The 24390-nt window shown below is 41.8% G+C and overlaps 1 protein-coding gene across 1 annotated transcript in view; it reads right to left on the reverse strand.

Moving 5' to 3' along the window:
• Window positions 1–24390, reverse strand: part of lamc1 (laminin, gamma 1) — a 300881-nt gene that overhangs the window by 22968 nt on the left and 253523 nt on the right. Inside the window, exons 14-21 of the mRNA XM_078561385.1 lie at window positions 23108–23353; window positions 22054–22207; window positions 20501–20643; window positions 20214–20392; window positions 16794–16950; window positions 11797–12002; window positions 7496–7575; window positions 3506–3643 (exon numbers count right to left, since the gene is read on the reverse strand). Of these exons, the coding sequence (XP_078417511.1) occupies window positions 3506–3643; window positions 7496–7575; window positions 11797–12002; window positions 16794–16950; window positions 20214–20392; window positions 20501–20643; window positions 22054–22207; window positions 23108–23353 (1303 nt within the window). The remainder of the gene's footprint in view (window positions 1–3505; window positions 3644–7495; window positions 7576–11796; window positions 12003–16793; window positions 16951–20213; window positions 20393–20500; window positions 20644–22053; window positions 22208–23107; window positions 23354–24390) is intronic.

The raw sequence follows: 24390 nt of genomic DNA on the forward strand, positions 1-24390 counted from the left end.
GAATTTTTGCCTTTTTCTTGATGTATCCAAAATTGCTTGGTGTCCACCAAAAGGTCAAGCATTAACCCAGTCCTGACAGTTTCTCCCCCTCCTTTGAGCCACCCCACCCCAGCTCACTCGAGAATTTTTGGAATTTGGGGAAACAATAAACAAAATGACATGGAATGTGAACAGGCAATAAAAGTTAAAATATTGCATTTTTAAAACCATCTATTCCTCCAAGAAAACGTGCTCCCTCATTTTGGGGGTGGGGGTATTACCAAGGGCAAGCTGGAAATAAGCGTAGAAAGATTAACACAATGTGCATTGCTCAAACACTTTGTAGACTCTGACAGAAGTATGACAACTGAAAGGGTACATGCCCTCTGCATTGGGAACATCATCTGTTGGGTGCATTTCTAACATGCCAACCCTATGCAGAAAACAGGCTTGTTACCATTAGCATCTTGTGCTATGATCATTTCAGGAGTTCAAACCTTTTTGGGACCTCTCAATGCTTGGCAATTAGGAGTATCTTATAAGTCTATTGCTTCTCTCTGTGTGGAGAGCTTTCCAACAAAAATGCTGGCAACTTTCCATCCACAGCAGATTTCTCAATGTTTAGGAGGAGATTCTTATTAATAATCTGTTGTAAGGTAGTAGGGAGTTGATTCAGATGTCTGGATCATGCACACACTTCAGCATGGTGTGCCTCCAACACCACAACCTCTGGGATTCCAAGGTGGGATTGGCTCATTGGCAAACCAGCGCCTTTGTCATTTACAACCAGACTTTCAACTTTAAGAGAATACAGACAGAAATTTGTTTTAATCATGGCCTCAAAGATACTAAACAATAAAGGCTCAGCCCACAAGGCTATTTCCCATTATTATTTTACAAATGAAATTTGTCTAAATTTACAATAAAAATCCTGATGAGTCAAATCCCAGGGGATCTGCCAACAAACGTGTGTTAAGTGGAGCTTCATGATAGTCAAGGAGCTCCCATTCCCACATGAATATGCCTCTATGTAACCCAATATGCCTACAAATGGGGTCTATGGCAAAAAAAAAGATTCAAATGCCAAATGAAAACACAGTAAAGAAGTAAATGTGTCAAGAAGTCTTTACTCAGTTTGTTTACACCTTATAATGGTCTGACTTTGTAAAAGATTGAAGCTTCACATTGAAAAATGTTGGGAGTTGGCTGTAATCTTTTTCTGCTTGGTGTGCTGTCTTTGTGTGTGCGTGACACAGTCCATCATATTTGACTGCATTGTCAACATGTTTTCGATGTTTTCGTGCTGCCATGCAAAATCCCAGAGTATCTCTACAGCCTTTGTGGCATTGGTAAGGGAGACCAGGCGGGCGAGAGGATGGGCATTCTACTATTGCATCATCTGTCAGTTGTCGTGCAGTGTACGGCATCGTCCACCTCTGTGTAAGTTTCCATGGTTATTTCTGCTGGAATTTCCATACCAGCCTTCTACAGGCGAATGAAAAGTACCTAGTCATCGGGTTGGTCGGCCTCACCCTGCTCCTCCTCGTTCTCAACGTCTTGTGCGTCATAAGTTGCTTGAACCCAGCGTGGTGGAAGCAACTGGCAATTGTGACTTCCGTCACCATCTTCCACACCTTCTTCATCATGGTTCTCTAAAACAGTTGGATTGCACTCCTGCTTATCATCAATGGCCCCGATAACCTGAGAGATCAGCTGTCATCGGTAGTGGGTTTTCAGGGTCCTAGTCACTCCTGATCCATTGGCTGGAGCTTGCTCGTGGTGTTGGGAAGCAAGAACATCAGCTTGACAGTTGAACATATGCAGGGCAGTTGTTTGTAATGGTGGCAATCTTCCTTTTCTTTCACATTAAAACATTTTGTCTGCTTTCCTGATTCACACCTCAAAAAATGCTGGCAGTCATCCAGGCAGTTTTGTTAGCCTTGTACTGCATGGGTAGTGTGTTGACATTTTTGAAGCAACTTAGCTTCTTGGACTTCCCTATCGCAAGAAGTTGACGCAGACCATAGCAGTGACACAGTTCTTGCTCCGTTTTCCACCATTGCACGTTTCACCTTTAAACAGCAAAGAGCAATCCAGTTTCATCCACATTAAAAATCTCTCATGCTGCACACTAGCTCAAGGCATGGATGAGACCATTTTGGAGTAAATCATCTATCATTGCTGCTGTAATCGCCGCATCCTCACTGCTTACCGCATGGAAGACAATCCATGCTTCATCTTGAATTGGTCCAGCCATCAGTCACTGTGGGTGAATTCCATGTGGCTCAGCTTCTTTGCCAGGGTGACTCCCGGTTCCTGCCAGGTTGAACCGGAGACGGGAACGTTCTCTGTTCGGGCTGCCTTGAACCACGTTAGCAGAGTTTCTTCAACATTGGGATACGCAGTTGTTCTTATCCTCCTCCTTGCTGGAGAGGATGCCAGCTTGTTGAACTGTTCCAAGATGTTTGCCGTCTGTTTCATAATGGTGGGCAAACTCGATGGTGGAATCTCCCACTCCTTTTCAATGTCTGCTTTCCACTTCACGCCACTGTTTACCACATGTCATATCAAATTCAGCTTCTCTCTGATTAACAACACATCAAAATTTCTCTCAGGTTTAGCTCTACCACAGGCTTTGCACATCTTTTCACAGGGAGGTCTCAATGTCAAATGATGGCTTGCCCAGCACGCCATGATTTTTCACACTTGTGTGGTCTAATTCCACTCTGATTGGTCAGCGTGGTTACATGACAAGCTTAGATAAATTCAGCTAATGCAGAGTTATCTGTGCAAAATTTCAGCTCATCACGGGCATCATTTTATGAGATTTGTTATTCTTTGGCAGGAATGGTTGACGACTTCGATGTAGCCGGAATTTCATGTCACCTGACTTTGATTCATCGTGATTTAACTGTATGTCCAAATGCTGCTTCTCAGGACTGGTCACAGGAACCACTGGGATAATTTACTTCATTTAGAAAGCATAGTAACATAGGAATTAGGAGCAAGAGTAAGCTATTCGGCCCTTCACGTCTGCTCCGCCATTCAATAAGATCATGGCTGATCTGGTTGTGGTCTCAACTCCACTTTCCTAGTCTACACCCTCATAACCCATGACTCCTTGACTATCAAAAATCTATTTAACTCAGCCTTGAATAAATTCAATGACCCCGCCTTCACTGCTTTCTGGAGAAGAGAATTCTACCGACTAACAACACTCAGACAAATTTTCTCCTCACCTCCGTCTAAAACAGGAGACCTCTTATTCTAGCCTCCTGCACAAAAGGAAACAACAGTAGGATAATTAAACTCAGTCTTTTATCTGTTACAATTGATAAGAGCCTGAGATTATAATTCATGTCCTCTCTTATCCTCCCTCTTACCAAAAATTGTTCTCCAGTGAGATTTCTTGGCAGCAAGTGCTGTCAGATGTTTATCTCATTTCACTGATTATGAACTGACATAAGTTCTACGCCCTAATCCTTCCCACAGTTCAGATGTAGATCATTTAATGTCACCTACTTACTTTCTATTCAACTCATCAATCGTGTTGGTGATTTCACTTTCTTCTGCTAATGTTTTACGCAGCAGTTCATAAGCTTTGGTGGAGGTATCATTAGCATTCTTAGCAATCTGTTCAATCTCATCTGCTTCATTCTTTTGCCTGTAGGAATTGAAGAATACTTATATTAGTGAAGTCTGTTCTGATTCATACGCACCCAAAGTTCACTCTGCATGTTTGCATTGGCACTCTAGTCAGATTCCCCCACTTCTATACAAAAACAGAATTACCTGGAAAAACTCAGCAGGTCTGGCAGCATCGGCGGAGAAGAAAAGAGTCGACGTTTCAAGTCCTCATGACCCTTCAACAGAACTGAGTATAGTTAGGAGAGGAGTGAAGTATAAGCTGGTTTAAGGTGGGGGGGGGCAGGGGTGGGGGAGAGAAGTTGAGGGTGGGGTGGTTGTAGGGACAAGCAAGCGGTGATAGGAGCAGATAATCAAAAGATGTCACAGACAAAAGGATCAAAGAGGTGTTGAAGGTGGTGATATTATCTAAGAGAATGTGCTAATTAAGAATGGATGGCAGGACACTCAAGGTACAGCTCTAGTGGGGGTGGGGTGGAAAGACTGACAAGGTATTGTAGATTTAAAAATAATGGAAATAGGTGGGAAAAGAAAAATCTATATAAATTATTGAAAAAAACAAAAGGATGGGGAAGAAACGGGGTGGGGATGGGGGGAGGGAGTTTAAGATCTAAAGTTGTTGAATTCAATATTCAGCCCGGAAGGCTGTAAAGTGCCTAGTCGGAAGATGAGGTGCTGTTCCTCCAGTTTGCGTTGGGCTTCACTGGAACAATGCAGCAAGCCAAGGACAGACATGTGGGCAAGAGAGCAGGGTGGAGTGTTAAAATGGCAAGCGACAGGGAGGTTTGGGTCATTCTTGTGGACAGACCGCAGGTGTTCTGCAAAGCGGTAGCCCAGTTTGCGTTTGGTCTCTCCAATGTAGAGGAGACCATATTGGGAGCAACGAATGCAGTAGACTAAGTTAGGGGAAATGCAAGTGAAATGCTGCTTCACTTGAAAGGAGTGTTTGGGCCCTTGGACGGTGAGGAGAGAGGAAGTGAAGGGGCAGGTGTTGCATCTTCTGCGTGGGCATGGGGAGGTGCCATAGGTGGGGGTTGAGGAGTAGGGGGTGATGGAGGAGTGGACCAGGGTGTCCCGGAGGGAACGATCCCTACGGAATGCCGCCGGGGGGGTGAAGGGAAGATGTGTTTGGTGGTGGCATCATGCTGGAGTTGGCGGAAATGGCGGAGGATGATCCTTTGAATGCGGAGGCTGGTGGGGTGATAAGTGAGGACAAGGGGGACCCTATCATGTTTCTGGGAGGGAGGAGAAGGTGTGAGGGCGGATGCGCGGGAGACGGGCTGGAAACGGTTGAGGGCCCTGTCAACCACCGTGGGTGGAAAACTTCGGTTAAGGAAAAAGGAGGACATGTCAGAGGAACTGTTTTTGAAGGTAGCGTCATCAGAACAGATGCGACGGAGGCGAAGGAACTGAGAGAATGGGATGGAGTCCTTACAGGAGGCGGGGTGTGAGGAGCTGTAGTCAAGGTAGCTGTGGGAGTCGGTAGGCTTGTAATGGATATTGGTGGACAGTCTATCACCAGAAATTGAGACAGAGAGGTCAAGGAAGGGAAGGGAAGTGTCAGAGATGGACCATGTGAAAATGATGGAGGGGTGGAGATTGGAAGCAAAATTAATAAATTTTTCCAAGTCCAGACGAGAGCATGAAGCAGCACCGAAGTAATCATCGATGTACTGGAGAAAGAGTTGTGTGAGGGGGCCGGAGTAGGACTGGAACAAGGAATGTTCCACATACCCCATAAAGAGACAGGCATAGCTGGGGCCCATGCGGGTACCCACAGCCACATCTTTTATTTGGAGGAAGTGAGAGGAGTTAAAGGAGAAATTGTTCAGTGTGAGAACAAGTTCAGCCAGATGGAGGAGAGTAGTGGTGGATGAGGATTGTTCAGGCCTCTGTTCAAGGAAGAAGCTAAGGGCCCTCAGACCATCCTGGTGGGGGATGGAGGTGTAGAGGGATTGGACGTCCATGGTGAAGAGGAAGCGGTTGGGGCCGGGGAACTGGAAATTGTTGATGTGACGTAAGGTGTCAGAGGAATCACGGATGTAGGTGGGAAGGGACTGGACAAGGGGAGAGAGAATGGAGTCAAGATAACGACAAATGAGTTCCATGGGGCAGGAACAGGCTGACACGATCGGTCTGCCGGGACAGTTCTGTTTGTGGATTTTGGGCAGGAGGTTGGGCGACTATCAGGTTGGAAGCTGTGGGAGGAAGATCTCCAGAGGAGATGAGGTCAGTGACAGTCCTGGAAACAATGGCTTGATGTTCTGTGGTGGGGTCATGGTCCAGGGAGAGGTAGGAGGAAGTGTCTGCGAGTTGACGCTCAGCCTCCGCGAGGTAGAGGTAGAGTTCTGTTGAAGGGTCATGAGGACTCGAAACGTCGACTCTTTTCTTCTCCGCCGATGCTGCCAGACCTGCTGAGTTTTTCCAGGTAATTCTGTTTTTGTTTTCGATTTCCAGCATCCGCAGTAGTTTTTTGTTTTTATCCCCCACTTCTATGTTCACTATTCAATGTAGTTTTTTGACAAGATGCGTAATGTTGGAAGCACTATTTGGAGCTGCAAAACGCGCCATTATCTTGGTCACAAAATGGTGTTTTTACATTTGTCTAGTACTTTAAACAGCCAGATGTTTATACAATGCAGTTTCCTTTAAACAAATTCAAGCTTTTCCAATAGGGATTCACAAGTCCTTTTCCTTGCTATAGGCACCAACTTCAGTTGTCACAATGTCATCAGAAAGAGAAATTCATGGTGTCTCCAATGTTCAACATTGGCTTGGGGCATTTTCTGTATCTTACGTATACTGTTGCCTCAAAAAAAACATGGGTTTAGTACCTATTATGCAATTTGCATGGATTAGCACCAGTGAAAGGCTTTGTGTCTTGTATAGTTCAGACAGCAAAAAGCTTGCACCAGTATTATTTTAAAAATGAACATTCTGTAGAAAAAGTTTGCCCCCTTAGGGTTTACACACACATATTTCAGAAACTTCACTCACAATGAAACAAATTCCCAACAGCAGCAGAAAATACAACTTTCACACAAATATTTGGCAGTTAAATAAACTCATGCCACTTGTTTTACACGCATATTCATGCTTTGCAAACAGATTCCGTGGTGCTGCATGAAGACAACATGAAAGCTAATAATAAAGTTCCAAACTTATTTGATGTGAATTACTAATTTACTCACCAATTTGTAGCCAGGGTATTAGCAAATTAGTGATTAAAAGTTAACTGGACAACAAATTGGATGGCAACACAGGTAAAGACACTATCAGAGCAAAGGCATTGGGGAAGAGAGAGACAAAGATTTTTTCTTAAAAATCTTAATGATAAGATTTCCTTGTAAAGAATGTATGTGTGGTTTTGCTACATAAAGCACAGAGGGAATCTTTCCTGTTGGTCTATAAGTGGAATTTATAATACAATTTGAAAGCCAGCAGAAACATTTTGTATTATATTCCGTTGATAAGACTAGAGGAAAATCATGCCTCCAAAGATAGGTAAGGGAGATCAGCACTGTCAAAATAGACATCTTGTCCCTTTTATAATACTCAGCACTTTTGTTTAGTATGCCACTTTAGGAATTATAAGGCACAGGTACTGAATAAAGACTCCTTTCCCAAGTTCAAAGTTTACCCTTAACCTCACGAAAATATCTTATTGCAGCCATCCAGCAAAGACAGCCTATTTTAAAGGCAGGTTTGAGTTGTGGAACTGTGTTCATTTGAATTAGATTGAGACTTTTGGCAAGAGAGCACAGACAGGCAAACGTTAATCCCATCAGCTTGGCTGGATGGAAATCTAGGCTCCAGGGTGAAAAACATGAAAATCACCGAGTTACCTAATGACCATGAATGAAACCCTTACCTTTCTGCAAGGTTACGAGCCTCTTCTGCCAGAAGTGTCATGTTATTTGGATCAGCACTGGAATCCGGAGTTGCTATTGACTGTCGGGAAGTAAAAAGAATCAATTTACAATGTAGGCGTATTCTCTGCACATTTTATGAAATAGGGTGGAGAAAACTGCTTATGCTTCCTGGACGAGTACTATACCAAATAGATGATTTCCAAGTGGTATTGATAGATGTCTGGTGTGAGACTGTCAACAGCCATATGCTATATTGTAATTTAACTGTGCAGGAAGTACACTATTTCCAGTACCCAAACCATGACCCCCTACAGAGAGAATGCTAAAGACAGTGTGTGCTCACTTCCAGCAATCTTATTTGAATATTAATCTGTGCTGCTGATAGGAAGTTAATATTTGACCGGGGTCTTCAGTAAGCTTACTGGTTTCAAATTAAGTTGCTACCAAACTGCCAGCTGACAAAAGTGGAATCTATACAGGAATCTAAATGATCCTATGCCAATATCTATAGGTGGCCACATACATTTAAGAACTTACACAAAGAAAGAACCTTTCTTAACAGGTAGGAAGAATATTTAGGATGATTCTGAGGGCCACTACTGTCATCCAGAAAGTTGAAAGTCAGTGCATTTTATTTACATTGGTTCCCATAGGACCAATTCTCCACCCCATGAGCTGAGTTTTGCCATGGAGGCGGAGGGACAGGCAATTTCAGGTAGTTGTACAACAAGAAGGCTCCTGATGCTGTCCCGCCTCCAGGCACTTTTCCCAAGACTGAGCTATCACAGGAATCGGCAACCTGCTCCACAGAGGCAGGCAACCAATTAAATCTTCAATTAGGACCATTTTCAGAACTCACCGGCATTTTCCCAGCATTAAGCTGGCCCCTGCTGAGTCCGGATTTCGACAGCAACTTGGAGACAGCCTTCCAGCAGCAGGCTGGAGGGCCACCGGTTCCTCCTCTCACCGGCCCAATGATTGAGCCAGATGTACGAAAAGGCCACAGCCGGAGCCAAAGCCATTCCTGTGGAGGGACTTCCCCTCCAAATTGATGGCCCTAAGGCCTTTGTAGGCCTTTTTTAAGTTTTAAATTTTCAGCAAGCTTCTGAGAGTGGCTCCATCTTGAGGTGTCCTTGCGATGGCATTTCTGCCTCAGCACCCTCAGTGGTCTGCCAGCCAACCAGTGCTGTGGTGCTCTGACTGGGTCTTCTGACTCACTGAATTTAATCAAACACAGAGGTGGCCAGTTGGAAGCCCATCTCAAAAAGTTGTGTCTTGATGACAAGCGCTGGCTTGGGACGCGCATATCGTCTCAACACCCACAGGAAAATTCTGCAGAGTGTGTGTGTGGGTGTCGCAAAAGAGGTGGTAAAGAACAAGGCAATTGGTTTACAAGTTTATTTTCCTAGCTACAACCATAGTCTGAAGCTAGGCAACCAATCTTCATGGCAAAGCAAATAATGTTTAAGAATGTATTTAATGAATAACTGACATGCAGACAGATTGAATAAAGGACCTTTCTCCAGAATAGAAAAGCACAACATTACAGGCACAAATAATTCATCTGGATACTGGAAAGGCATAGCTCATGGACGTGAGTATTATGAGTCAATGTATTTTTAAAAATTCATTCGCGGGATGTGGGGATCGCTGGCGAGACCAACTTTTATTGCCCATCTCTAATTGCCCTCGAGAAGGTGGTGGTGAGCTGCCTTCTTGAACCACTGCAGTCCATGTGGTGTAGGTACCCCCACAGTGCTGTTAGGGAGGGAGTTCCAGGATTTTGAACCAGCGACAGTGAAGGAACAGCAATACATTTCCAAATAAGGCTACTGTGCAGCTTGGAAGGGAACTTCCAGGTGGTGGTGTTCCCATGCATCTGCTGCCCTTGTCCTTCTAGATGGTAGCCGTCATGGGTTTAGAAGGTGCTGTCGCAGGAGGCTTAATGAGTTCCTGCAGTGCATTTTGTAGATGGCACACACTGCTGCCACTGTGCATTGGTGGTGGAGGGAATGAATGTTTGTGTAAGTGGTGCTAATCGAACAGGCTTTGTCCTGCATGGTGTCAAGCTTCTTGAGTGTTGTTAGAGCTGCACTCATCCATTCAAGTGGGGAGTATTCCATCACACTCCTGACTTGTGCCTTGTAGATGGTGGACAGGCTTTGGGGAATCAGGAGAGGAGTTACTCACAGCAGGATTCCTAGCCTCGGACCTGATCTTGTAGCCACAGTATTTATACGGCTAGTCCAGTTCAGTTTCTGGTCAATGGTAACCCCCAGGGTGTTGATAGTGGGGGATTCAGTGATAGTAATGCCACTGAATGTCAAGCGGCGATGGTTAGCTTCTCTCTTGTTGGAAATGGTCACTGCGCGAATGTTGCTTGGCACTTGTCAGCCCAAGCCTGGATGTTGTCCAGGTCTTGCTGCATTTGAACAGGGGCTGCTTTCAGTATCTGAGTCATCGCGAATGGTGCTGAACATTGTGCAATCATCAGCGAACATTCCCACTTCTGACCTTATGATGAAAGGAAGGTCATTGATGAAGCAGCTGAAGATGGTTGGGCCTGGGACACTACCCTGAGGAACTCCTAAGGTGTGCGGTGACATCTTGGAACTGAGATTATTGACCTCCAACAACCACAACTTTCTTTCTTTGTGCTAGGTATGACTCCAACCCATGGAGAGTTCTCCCCTCCGATTCCCACTGACCCCAGTTTTGATAGGGCTCCTTGATGCCACACTCTGTCAAATGCCGCATTGATGTCAAGGGCAGTCACTCTCACCTCTGGAGTTCAGTTCTTTCTGTCCATGTTTGAACATGGGGTGATTGTGTGATCTTGATGGAACCCAACCTGGGCATCAGTGAGCAGGTTATTTCTAAGCAAGTGTCGTTTGATAGCACTGTTGATGACCTCTTGATCATCAGTGAAGTGATGGAAGAGTAGATTGGTGGACAATAATTGGCTGGGTTGGATTTGTCCTGCTTTTTGTGTACAGGACATACCTGGGCAATTTCCCACATTGTTGGGTAAATGCCAATGTTGTAGCTGTACTGAAACAACTTGGCTCGGGGCGTGGCAAGTTCTGGAGCACAAGTCTTCCGTACTATTGCTGGAATATTGTCAGAACCCAGTGAATCGAATTGGCTGAAGACTGGCAGCTGTGATGCTGGGGACTCGGCACTTCTGGCTGAAGATTGTTGCAAATGCTTCAGCCTTATCTTTTGCACTGATGCGCTGGGCTCCCCCATCATTGAGGATGGGGATATCTGTGGAGCTTCCTCCTCCAGTTATTTAATTGTCCACCATGATTCACGGCTGGATATGATAGGACTGCAGAGCTTGGCGATCTGATCCGCTGGTTGTGGAATCGCTTAGCTGTCTATCACATGCTGCTTACACTGTTTGGCATGCAAGTAGTCCTGTGTTGTAGCTTCACCAGGTTGATACCTCATCTTTAGGTATGCCTGGTGTTGCTTCTGGCATGCCCTCCTGCACTCTTCATTGAACCAAGGTTGGTTCCCTGGCCTGGCGGTAATGGTAGAGATGGGGATATGCCAGGCCATGAGGTTTCTGTTTGTGGTCGAGTATAATTTGCTGCTGATGACCAACAGAGCCTCATGGATGCCCAGTCTTGAGTTGTTGGAGCTGTTTGCAATCTATCCTATTCAGCAAATTGGTAGAGCAACACAATGGAGGGTATCCTTAATGTGGAGATGGGGCTTCATTATCACAAAGACTGTGTGGTGGTCACTCCTACTGATGCTGTCATGGACAGGTGCATCTGCATTTTTGATATCAAATGACTCCTAGGTAAGTTAATTCTATTTATGCTGCAAGTTTACAGGCTATAATAATACAATTAATTATCATTCTTCATGACAGGCAGGGCACTATGTCCCAGGGTCACATTTGGGTTATAATACAATCGACTGAAATAGTTGACTAATCTTCCACTGTAAAAATAAACTGAAGTTTTGCACATCTTTAACTGCTCAATAGTATGTTACGGAATGTCCTTGCTATAATCCAGCTGGAAAGAAAAAAGTGCCAAGGAAAGATGAACTACAGCATTAGAACTCGCATTTTCCAACGGAGCTGCCTTCTTTAATCCCCGTGATATCAAATGCTTGGGTGTGAAAATAAAATTTTAAATCACAGTTTATGAAACGTTTAACTCTGAATATTGTTGCAATGCAAGAATTGGTCATTACTCAACGTATGAACTTGAACTGACCTTTAGTTCATTTATAAACATGTTACTTTGCCTGAATTCAAAGAGGTTTGCACAGAAACACATACCACATTGTCTAAGATTTCCTTGGCCTTGTCAAGCTCCGTCCGAGCATTTGAGATCACTTTCTCTGCATCCTGGATACGATTATTGGATTGCTCGGCCAATTCTTCAGTGTTATCTACTGTCTCCTTTATATTTTGAAGACGTCCCCACTGGGTGGACAGGGTGTTATTAATTTCAGCCAAGCGGTCCATGAGATTTTTGTCTACATCTGTTAAAAAGATGTTGATTTTACATTAAGTTATATGTCCATATTAGGGAAGATTTCACAGCAGGTATGTATTTTCACACTGATGCATGAGCAAGCTTAATGTTAACTGATGGGTAAACAGAAAAATGAGTACTGAGAAAATATAGCACCATACTCTTTTGGGATATGCAATGCCTGTTAATGTGAGGTAAACCCAAGCCCAGGTAAACCATGAATTCATATCAGAAATAGGACAAAGAAAATGCATGAGTAATTTTCTCACTTAACTGTACAAATGTTATGGATGCCCTGCCTGTTTCGGGAAGATAAATTACCAATTAAGTAAGTTTGAATGACTTGCAGGTATTAGCCAATGAGCAGCTCTGCTTCTTTAGGTCCATCTGAAATTTCTGCAGAGAAATTAGAACATTTTTGCTGTGACCAATTTCAGATTTCCTCACACCTTCCTGCACACAAACAGGCATCCATGAGACACTGAATTTTTCACATGGCCAATTGCCAATGCCTCCCCAGTTGAAATTGCCGTGGTATCCAATTGTCGCAGGGGAAGTGGAAACTTGCTGACTTCCGCAATTTCTCTCCGGAAACCCATTGGGAATTAAAATCCATTCCCAAGGCTTTTCTGTGGCCCACCCTTGTTGTTCTTATATAGGTTATTTTCCTTTGTTTCAATTTCCTTCTATATTCTATGCGCATTGTACAAGGCTGATGGAAACTAAATTCTACTGAAATGCCTCCATCAGGAAGCAGATACAAAAAAAAATCAATCCAATAAAAATGGGATTAATGGAATTCCAATACAATAAATCAGATCGCATCATTTAAAATTCAGAAATCTTCCAAATAATGTGATTTATGTTTTTCTTTATTCCTCTGAATATTTTACTACTCCCTTCCCTTCTCTTATCCTCACACTTCTAAATTGTTCCGAGTGCCAGTTGCCTTTCAGTACTTTGCCAAAGTGACCGTTCTTCATTTGAGAACAGAGGCAATGCCAACAAATTAACCAACCATAAATATACCTTAATCTTTCCCAATGTTCAGCAAAAAAGGCAATGGGAAGAAGAGTGAATAATAGTGGTTTGTATCTGGTTCATAGAACTTTACACATGATATATTCCTCTCAATCATATTTCACTAAATCCTATTTGCCATTTCAGTACCTATTTTATCAGGCATAACTTTATGTTTAGGTCAGGAATGGTTAATTTCTTCACAATTAAGTTACATAAATAACATGGACATCTTAGTCTTTAAATTGTAACACCACGTGAAGGATTTCAGTTAAAAATTGCTGAAAAGAGGGACGAATGCAAGACGAACAGCTTTGGCAAAAAAGGACAAACCCAAGATTGCCAAATATCAAACAATCACAATAATTTATACCACAGGAGAAAAAGGTGACCAGTCAACTCTGATTGGCTAAGGTGTTGCCATAGAGAAAGCAACAGGGAATTATAGGCTGTCCAAGCTCCTGAGTAATTCAAAAAAGGTGTATGGTTTGAACATATTCTTTTTGCTTGCAGGCCCCTGAGTATGAATGTATGTTGTTTCTAGCAAGAGTAAATGAGCCATGTTACAAGCTCGACTATTGTTTGTGCGGCTATTAACACTCAGGATTGTTCAGCAACTGTTTCTCTAACAGTAGATGTTTTGTTTTGGGTTTTACAAGCATAGGCTGGTTGAATATGCTCCGTTCTCTGTCTATTATGAACAGCTGAAGAACATGCTGCTTGATTCAAATCAGCCAATCTCTGGAACATATGGCCTACATACTTAACATTGCACCAGCAATGAAATTCGGTCACAACATTGCTCAATTTCAAGGTAGGCAGAATGTCTTTTTGGACTGAGGGCAGCAACCTGTTGCAGGGTGAAGTGGTTTGCTTAACCTGTGGCTCAAATTTTTGAGAACTGTTGCCTTTCCAGGGTAACTTGAGGTAGACCAGGCACTTTTCAGGTACGAAAATGGCAGCCTACGGCCTATTGGCGAGTTTGCGCGATACACATTGAACAATGATCTGATCAGGATAGCAAATGTCCCACAGGATGGATTTGGTGTGCTCTATTTCTGCATCAAGCTTGCAAGGTGAGCAAATGGCTAGGGGCTCTGTTTACAAGATGGCTGATAAGACCAATCTATACAATTCCCAATGCGTATATTGACCAGTGGAGGTAGGCTTGCACTGAAGCACTGAAATATACCACATTACTCATTTGTGTGAAAGGCAGAATGCCTTTTTGACTTGAAGGCAGCATCCTGTTAGTGGCGACTACCACTACTGCATAGTAGCAGCATGAAACAGCTAGCTTCATCTGTTGCTCAAATTTTTGAGATCGATCACCCTGGAAGGGCAAGGTGAGGTTGACTGGGCACTTTTCAGGGCCAAAAGTGATGGCCTTAGGCCTGTTCATGAGTTTGAGAGATATATAGCGCGAAATGATCTGATCAGGGCAGCCATTATCCTGCAGTATGCTTTTGATGTGCCCTATTTCAGCATCAAGCTTACACGGTGGCGAATGGCTCAGGCCCTATTTACAAGGTTGCCAATAAGACCAATCTTATAGCGTGTGGAACTGTAAGAATCCCAATGTGTATATTGACCAGTGAAGGTAGGCTCGCAGTAGGCCATGGTAGAGAAGCCCCTGGCAGATTTCTCTACTAGTACGGTCAAGGGAGGCGAGTTCAGTTGAGTGCTCCATTCCAAAGGTGAATTTGAGCGCAGGATCAAGCCCATTAAGACATGTATGGAAATTGTTACATGCAGCTGCAGATTTAAATATAGCAAATAAATATGCCAGGGGTAGGGGTTAGTTGTCATTCCACCGATAACACGTTTCTCATGGAACCCAACTAAGATATTTGCTGGGCCTAGAGGGGAGCCCATGGCAACACCATCTATTTGGGCATACATGGTGTCATTAAAATGAACTCAACTGCGTGAGTTGCTGAGTTCATAAGTTCAATATATACGGATTCACGCATGGTGATGGGTCTAGATCGCCATGATATAGTGCTGCAGTGCAAATTTCTATGGCTTCCTTAACTGGAGTATTGGCTAGCAATGTCAAATGAGCACGTGGACATAACATCGCTATCGATATGCAAGTCCTGTATGTGTTGGGGAAGGAAACAGTTAACTCACAAGGAGTTCAATTGGTAATTATCAGTTAGCTAGCTAAGTACCCATTTGAATGCATAAAAAATAAAACAGGTGAGACAAGTTCTCTGTAGAATTTTATGCACTAAAAATAAAACTCTGTTGGAAGAAGCCAGTCTTTATCTTCATTTCAAGCAGGTATTGTGACTTTATCAGTATGGCCTTTGCAAATATGAAGGAGTCCATCACCATGTATGTGGAAAACTTGGTCAAAACTGGTTGTAACAATTAGCCCAACCATTTGGCCAAATTATGCTATGCCAAACTGGTCATAGATAAGATGGGGCGTAAAGGGACATCATTTGTGTGTCCTGGGCAGCCCATATATACATGGATGTAGCAAACCGTGAGGATGAACCCTGTCAAGTATATCATGCGGTATCTCATCACTCTTACACAAATCCAGCAAGCGTTTTTTTAAGCTTACTTTCAAGCAAGACTGTCCGTCATGTTGAACGGCAGGTCCAATGGATCCAAATTTAGACCTGTCATTCAGGATGGCGTGTATTTTATTGATATAATCAAGCTTGTTAAGGATGACTATTACCATCCCTTTGTTAGGTTTACGTCAAAAAGACGTTCTGCCTATCACACAAATGAGTAATGTGGTATATGAGTTTCAGTGCCAGTGTGATGCTAGGTATGTAGGCCATACGTCCCAAAGACCAGCAGTTCATATTAAACAGCATGCCCCAGCTGCTGTTCACAACGGGCAGGGTATAGATCATACCCAACCAGCCCATGCTTACAAAACTTAAAACACAGTGTCCAACATTAAATGTGATTCTGTGATTGCTAAGAATTAATTTAAGATTGTCAGTTGGGCTCACAGTGTGGCACATTTGCATACTGGAAGCTACCTGTATTAATAGACAGGGCCCTGTTCTTTGCAGAGACAAAGAACACAAAGCCACTGCGCCTGTTTCAGCTCAATAAAATAAGTGGCAGCCATTTGCTGACTTATTCCTCAGGGCAATGCCTTGACTAATCAGGGTCCAGCTGCCTGGCTTAAATTTCAAACAATGCTTGGCAGTTAACTGTCAGTCGCCATCACTGTTGCATTTTCCATGGCAACGCCACTTGCCAACTGATCAGTGTTCTCTTCACATACAGTATCAATTGTTTTTATCCTTATATTAGTATTCGTAAGGTGTCCTGATGAGTGCAAGACAAAAAGCTTAGAAGTGTCTCCTATTTCAGCAATACTCAGGTTCTGTATTACAAACGACTGATCAGCTGAGCTCATAACGAGCTAGAAGTGACATACATTCATAGGCATGGATCTGTTCTCTGCAAACAAAAGGAATACGTTCAAGCCTTGTGCCATTTTTGTATTACCCAGGATCTTGGGGAGCCATTGCTTTCTCCATGGCAACGCCTCGGCCATTCAGAGTCGAAAGTCAACCAATTAGCGCCCTTTTCTCCTATAGTATAACTCGTAATCATTTGAAATTTGGCATTCTTGTATTTGTCCTGATGAGTGCAAGATGAAAAGCTTTGGCAACATATCTTTCCTTTCAGCAATATTCAAGTTCTGTACTACTCAGCAATGATTTCAATTAAGGCCAAGTGCCAAAAAGATAATTAGAATTTTTAATCATTTTATTCACATCAAGTCTAAGATATATACCTCTCATGTTTTCAGCATCCCTCAGCAAGTCCATAATGGTTCTTTCAGCTTCCTTGAGTCTTTCCTCAAAGGCCTTGTCACTCACTGTGTCCTGGCTCGTCCCGAGGTTTGCAATTAAATCTTCCAAGTCCTTAAGCTTCTGCCTATGTTCAGTTACCTGAGCAAATGCCACAGGATAAAAGATATCCGGCAGGAAACCAATTAAATCAATTGTAACTCCTGCAATCTTATCTACTAACATACAATTACTCAGCCAATCAAAACAAGATAAACGAGCATGTCATCCAGAGCTTATTTTGGCAACTGAAGCCAAATATAGTACATCCTGGTATAAGAATGAAAAGTAATGCATGTGTGCCCTTGGCTTCAAAGTTGTTATTTAAGATTTAATCAGTAATTCAAGTATTACATTCATGAAAATAAATTTATTTTCCTTATAAAATACTGTTCTTCACTTCTCTTTAGTCCTTTTCCTGGATTTATTGGTTGAAACATGCAAGTACTAACCTATGCATATTTTCTTATTAACTGAAATGCTTATTGATAACATTATTCAATTATTCAATGGTAATCCATAGTTATCTATTGTAAAGATAACTGTATTAAAACTTTAGTTTTGATTAAAACAATTTTCTTCCCTTACTATTAGCGGTAACTCAAGTATAAAGGCTGCTTTCACACTTTCCGGTCATGTGAGGAGGCTTTTATTCTACCTGTCTTCTAAGGATGCTGATTCATGCTGGGATAGAGAACCAAACGTGGATTTAATTAGACTTTTTAAACTTGGGGAACAATACCAAAGTCTGATGATGGAAAATTGGAATTACATAGAATTTTCAGCATGGAAACAGGTTACTCAGCCCAACTGGTTTATTGTCAGGGTTTTTCCTTTAAGTGAGCCTTCACCCACCCTAACTCATCTAATCCTAAAAGGACCCTTTCTTCATGTATTTACCTAGCTACTGCTTAAATGCATCTGTGCTACTTGCCTCAACTACTCCATCTGGTAGCAGGTTCCACGTTTTAATCATGCTTTGGGTAAACAATTTTCTCCCAAGTTCCTGATGTGACGACCTTTGACCCAGAAGCAGTACAGTGAGGAAAATTTGAAATGTCTTTAAAAGTTTATGGAATCTGTAATTATCTTTAAGAATGTTTAAAAGGGGCTTTTGAGAGTTTGCATCCATTATGAATAGATCAATTGTAATTTTCTTGGATAATAAGAAATACTGGTACATGTGACCTGAAAACTCTTGAACCCTGGAAGTAGTACCAACAAGAAGGAAGTTAAGACCAAAGCCATGTAGCTGGAGGTTACAAAGGAGAACTACAAACAGAGGAGCTAGAGGGTGAAGGCGATCAGTGTACAGAGACAGAAAAAAAGGACACACCGAATTCTTGTGAGGTGAAGAAGCAAATCTCTCTCAGGAAGTGGTCAGCTTTTCTGCCAGACAGGAGCTCTTGGAGGTACTGCATGAGCTGAGTAAAATGGTCTAAAACCTGCAATAGCTCAGAGACACTAAAGAGCTGGCTGTTTGCCCAGAAGTGGCCAAACTGTGAACCCGGATACTATTGGTTGGTTTGTTGAAAAGGAGCTCAGGAAAGCTACAACATTCATGACCCAAGGGAGAGGGGATTCATAGAATTGTGCCTTGCTGATGAAAATCTTGCATGTGAAACTTGAAGGCGAAAGCTGGTGTTGGGTAGGACTCCTGACCTACCCTACCCTGCGTGGAACTGTATAGTTACATTGGTGCAGGGAGTGATGTAGGTGAGTGTGGTTGCGTAAGACATATCTTTGTTGTATCAACTGTTTAAAGTGAAATTTGCCTTTTTATTTGAATTAACAGGCAAATGATTCTTCATGTGTAATTTCCATTGGTTCTGATTACTGTTAACGTAAAAGCTACAAAAATGTGTGAACTTGTTGGTAATTTCTTCATTTGTGGATCATTCAGTAAATTTGGTCATTTTGGTTTATGGTTCCCCATCGGGATCATAACACTATTTATTTGTGGTTTTCTTAAATTTATTACTGCTAGTTTTGGACTCTTCAAAAATGGAATTAGTATTAAGACCTCGGTTGTGCCTCATGTAATCTTAGGATTAAGAACATAAAACATGCAGTGCAGATTCACTGGGATATTACCAGAGTTGAAACATAATAGTTATGGAGAAGGAATTTAGAAAGCAGGGCTTTTTCATTGGAGTTGGAAAGATAATTTGCCCAGATTTTGCAATGGTATTGACGACAAGTCTTTGTCCTCACTACTCCAGTGAAACTGACAGCAACTTCTGGAGTCTGCACATATACATAACACAAATATAAAAGCTGCTGTCATTGGATTTTACACTTTTCCAGTGGGTGCACTTTTAGGGCACCCCCAGACAATCAACTGAATAGACAAGAACTTGTACTTTCATGCCTTTAATCTCAATGTAAAGTCTCTTGGAATAGTTTTTAATGGTGTACCGCTAAACAACCACTGGCCCAGAGAAGCTAATTTTATATCTGTGGAATATCAAATTTCTCCATAATAATGAAAAATTTACAATTTTTAAAAAAGTTTATCTTTATTTTAGCTTCTTAGTCCAATCATAATCGTTTGGTTTGGTATCTGAAATTTTAAACTAAAAGTAAACGATATAATGCTTTTAACTTTCTCATTTGCTAAATCCATCAATATGATTGGTTAAGTGCTTGCTAACATCACTGCTGTTGCACACCAACACATCCCCTTAACTTGGAGTCAGATTTAAACTGTTGTTGCGAAAGGGAAAGTCCATGCTACAGAGATCATTAGACCTTTGTGGGCAGCTTTGTTCAAGGTCAGCAGTGAGTGCTGTTGTTTTGCTGTTGACCGCAAAAAAAATCTGAGCCTACGGTTGACCTGATCAAGATCTTCAAGATTAAGAGTTGAAATAAGGTAAACGATAAGTGCTTCCATAGGGTGGCAGACCAGTAACAAGAGGGCACAAATTTAAGTGGATCAGGAACTGAAATAATAGGGACCGTAACAGTTTGTGGGGCTAGAATTTGGAAGTCTGTCACAATCTGTAGTTGAAGCAGAAAGTGTAAATTCATTTGAAAGGACCTTAGATAGTTGCTTTAAAGAATATTAAGAAAGAAAGGAAGCAAGAAGGAGAGTGGGATTGATTTCAAGTGAAGAAAACATTCAGTGTAGATTTGATGGGATAGACTAGGTTCTGGCCATCATCTGGTATTTTGCTCAAATGGTTTCTCACATGCAAGCTGAGAGGTTAAGTGCTGCTAACCATTAGACTTATTTTGGGGTTTTAACAGTGAACACACTCTCACCCATCATTCACAGTCTCTCACTTTCAAGTAGCTCCAAGATCAAATGAAGTATTGTGTATAAAATAACTAACAAATGCTATAATAGAAATGAGACCCCCTACCTTATCTTTTACCAGCCTGTAACAGGTAGGACACTCCTGGCAGCCAGGTCTTGTCCGATTGTAGAAATAGTTTTCTTCGCACTGGTCACAGTGTTTACCCACAAACCCTTCCTTACAGTCACACTTTCCATCTTCCTTGCACTGTAGAGATCGAGAGCCCTCACGGTCACAGTCACAGGCTGCAGAAATAGATAAACTACTCATGCACCTGTTTTGTTTAGAAATTGATGATTCAATCTTTGAGATATTTTTCCTAAAAAGTATATTTTAAAAATTATTTTGCTTACGTTTGCATCCATCCTGGCCAAATCCAAAATGATACGGTTCACACTTATTACACTGCCGGCCAACAACACCAGGCTGGCATTCACATTGTCCATTCTGGGCATCACACTGACCATTAACAGAACCAATTGGATTACAGTCACACCTGGGAGCAAACAATCGGTGAATTCAATCAATGAAGCCCTTCATGTTGTACTGTGAAGATTAATGTTAACTGCCAAACCATAAGAATCAACGGTTAACTTGTTAATCCAAGCCCATCATATACTGTAAAGAGGTGGGTACAATTTACACGAAAGAAAAGTGATTTTCTTTCTCAATATTCCTGAATCCATGTGGCTATGCCATTCAGACCTTTAGCATGAGCACCATCTTACCAATTTTCTTATTATAAGTTATCTTTTGTGTCTTTACTCAGCACACTAGTAAGGTTAACAAAGTGATGTGCAGAGTTGTCTTTAAACTGCTGGAATCACATACTTGTTCTTCAGGATCAACAGCTGTTCTATATCAGAGCATCTAACTGAAGGCAATTTACTGATTTATAACAAACAACAATCCCACTTCCAATGCTAAATGCCAGCTTCCTTCCAATCTCTGCTGCACGGCTGTCACCAAGCCAAGAATTCAAGTAGGACTTTTATTTCCACAAAGTAAAACTGAAGGAATGTTGTGTGGAGGGAGCTTTATATTCCTCCTGGGAATTTCAGATCTAAACACTGGTTGCTTACAAAATTGTTCTGTACATTTGTACTTTTGTCTTTCTTTTTGAAAAACAAAAGATAGGCTTGTTTCCTCTGTGTATTAGCTGCATTCCCATGTCCTCCTTGTTATCTGTTCCTCACACCCAACTGTTCTTTCTGTCCTTTCTGCATATTGCCATCTTTCACACATGAAAGATGCCTGTGCAAGCTACATGTGTTGCCACTCACAATTTTGTAAAGATTATTTTGTTCACAGCACTTTGGGTACTGCAGCATGACTTATTAATTTTGCATGCGATAGGATTTGCATGGATAGAAGGACAGAGCAACAACAGATCAGGAGAAATAGGCAGCAGCAATCAAAGCGATGCTAGTAACTTTCTGATGGCCGAACACTTCCCCTGATTCTGTTAGTTTTCACAGGAAACCAGTGGCCTTCAACGTAATTTGCATCCTACAATTCCCTTTGCATGTTCGCCAACTATACATACAAACAAGGCTCAAACATTTCTTCCCCAGCCCATAGATAGAAACAGAAAAACAGCTTCACTACTGTATAACAAGGGCCAATTCTTGAGACCTTGCTACAATTTTATCCCATTCTGTATTTGGTTATACAAATAAATTAAATACTGGTTATTTATGCAAAACAGATGGGAGTTAGATGTCTAAAAGAAATTTACACAACTTCATTTTACAGGAAGGTTTCTCTCTCTTTTGGTCACACAAGGCACACAAATCTGTCATTATGGTCAAGAGAGTGTCTCATTACCTCAATTTCTCATTGAAGTGAGGTAACAAATGGCTGCAGATAGAAAATCATTATACTCAAATTCCTCTACTTGACTTACCTTTGACAGCCCTGACCACTAAGAAGATTGTAGTAGCCCGGCTCACACTGACTACAGTCCCTGCCCATGACATGAATTAAGCATTCACATAGGCCAGTGACTTGGTTGCAGTTCCTTTGCTGATCCACGGTGCCATATGGAGAACAGTTACAAGCTGCAGAAAAACATAAAAAAAGTGCATTATATCTTTCGTTTGAAGAAAAAGTTCTTGGGTAGGGCAGGGCAGGAAGGAGGAGGTGGGTAGGGTGGGTGGAGAAAGCATGGAAGGTCATTTATATATTTTCTTCTCATATTATTCCCTAGTAAAGAACGCAGGCAAGGTATCTCCTCTCACTCACTGCGAGAGATTTGCATGATTTCAGCCTAGAAATACCCTGCCCTGAAAAACACAATGGAAGACATCAGGAAGGAGTTAACAAAAATGACTATCAGGGAAATACTGCAATACTAAGGAATTATGTTGGGTTAACAGAAATTTATTACCCAGCCAAGAGGTTTCTGTCAGTCGAACATAAATTAGTACTGAAGGCATCTGTGGAGAATGCTCAAGGCACACAGCTGAAAAAGTGGTTGGGGGTAGGGCTTACCAGAAGAATGGGAAATTTAGCAGTTTTTCTCTACACAACTTGAATTTATATAACAACTTTGTAAGGGAGTAAAATGACTCAATACCAATAAACAAAATATGAAACCTCATCTAAATGAAAACCTTTTAGATGGAATGCATTTATTTTTAGTGAGCAGTTAAGTAAGCTAAATCATGACATCAGGAGGTAATACATAAATCCCTTCAGCCGATTTGTAATACTTGCAAACTTCTGTAACTGAGATCAATGCTTATTTTTGCTGAAGCTTTGCATGAAAGAGTGTTCAAAAGTCTGTGGAATTCTCCCTTTTCAGAAGATTATAGCCTTTTTACATCTTAATGTCTGAGATAGGGAAATTTGAACCTCCTCAAATTTCACTGAAGTTATTACTATTATGCATTTTTAAAAAAAGGTTTATTAGTTATTTTAGGAGCATTTAATGAGGTAAAGTCAAACGTGAGGCTCACCGTTACATTTTTCTGATGGAATTGGGTTTAATGCGTTTCCATAAAATCCATCTTTACATTTGTCACAGTAGAATCCATCAGTGTTGTAGATGCACTTTAAACACTCTCCCGTCAGCCGATTACAGTTCCCTACGGCATTTGGATCAATGTTGTCACTGCAATGACATGGTTTGCATGGTCTCACGGGCCCCTCGTTTCCTAACGGGTCACCATAGTACCCATCATCACACAGTTCACACCTTTTACCTGTTTGAAATGAAAGGTAATTTATTACATTAGATACACCACTTTCATTAAAATGAACATTCCCATGTTTCTGAGCAAAATCCCCCAAGTTACAATACTGATCAAGATGACCAAACAAACTGTTCTTCTGAAGCTTATACAAGGGACGAAAGTCACAAAGGCGAAAGGAATCATCATGTACTTATAATTAATACTCACTCCAGGTTGGCATGCAACAACTTAAAAAATAGGGCTCAGAACTAGTAGTGCTCAACTTTTGGACTCTAGCCAATAAACAAAATATGAAACCTCATCTAAAAGAAAACATTTTAGATGGAAAGCATTTATTTTTAGTGAGCAGTTAAGTAAGCTAAATCATGACATCAGGAGGTAATACATAAATCCCTTCAGCCGAGCAGCTTTGTAATACTTGCAAACTTCTGTAACTGAGATCAATGCTTATTTTTGCTGAAGCTTTGCATGAGAGTGTTCAAAAGTCTGTGGAATTCTCTCTTTTCAGAAGATTATAGCCTTTTCTGTGAAAGACCTGCATGACCTGTTCTAACTACCCACTGAAATGAACTCTCTCTGCCAACAACTAGTAAAATTATCATGACAGCATTTCAGCCAACCATATTTAGTGTTCCAAGCTACTGAAGTAATAACTTTATTACCAGTGAGGGCAAGAGAAAAACCTTTTATCTTTATGTTGCACTTGATCCAAAAGCAGCTCACTAGTTTATGAATAAATGAAACAAAATAGAACTTATACCTATCCAACTAAATTAGATGCACATAAAAAAGTAGGCTGCACTCTCCTGGTAGCTCAACAACAATGAGTAGCTGAAAAGTAGCCTCAATACCCTATCTGTGCTGAATTAGCTGATATCACCTGGAGCACAGCAGTTAGGTTCAGCACCCACGATCCCTGGAAGGGAAACACCAGGCAAGCATTCCACTTCTAATCACTCCGAAGGCATCCCTATTGGAAATGCATGCGCACCCCTGCTGTGAGAGGACTGGGTTAGGCACAGTTGTGATGCCACTTCATGATCAAA

The sequence above is a fragment of the Cetorhinus maximus genome, chromosome 17 (genome assembly GCF_964194155.1).
Source record: "Cetorhinus maximus chromosome 17, sCetMax3.hap1.1, whole genome shotgun sequence".
NCBI lineage: Eukaryota > Metazoa > Chordata > Chondrichthyes > Lamniformes > Cetorhinidae > Cetorhinus > Cetorhinus maximus.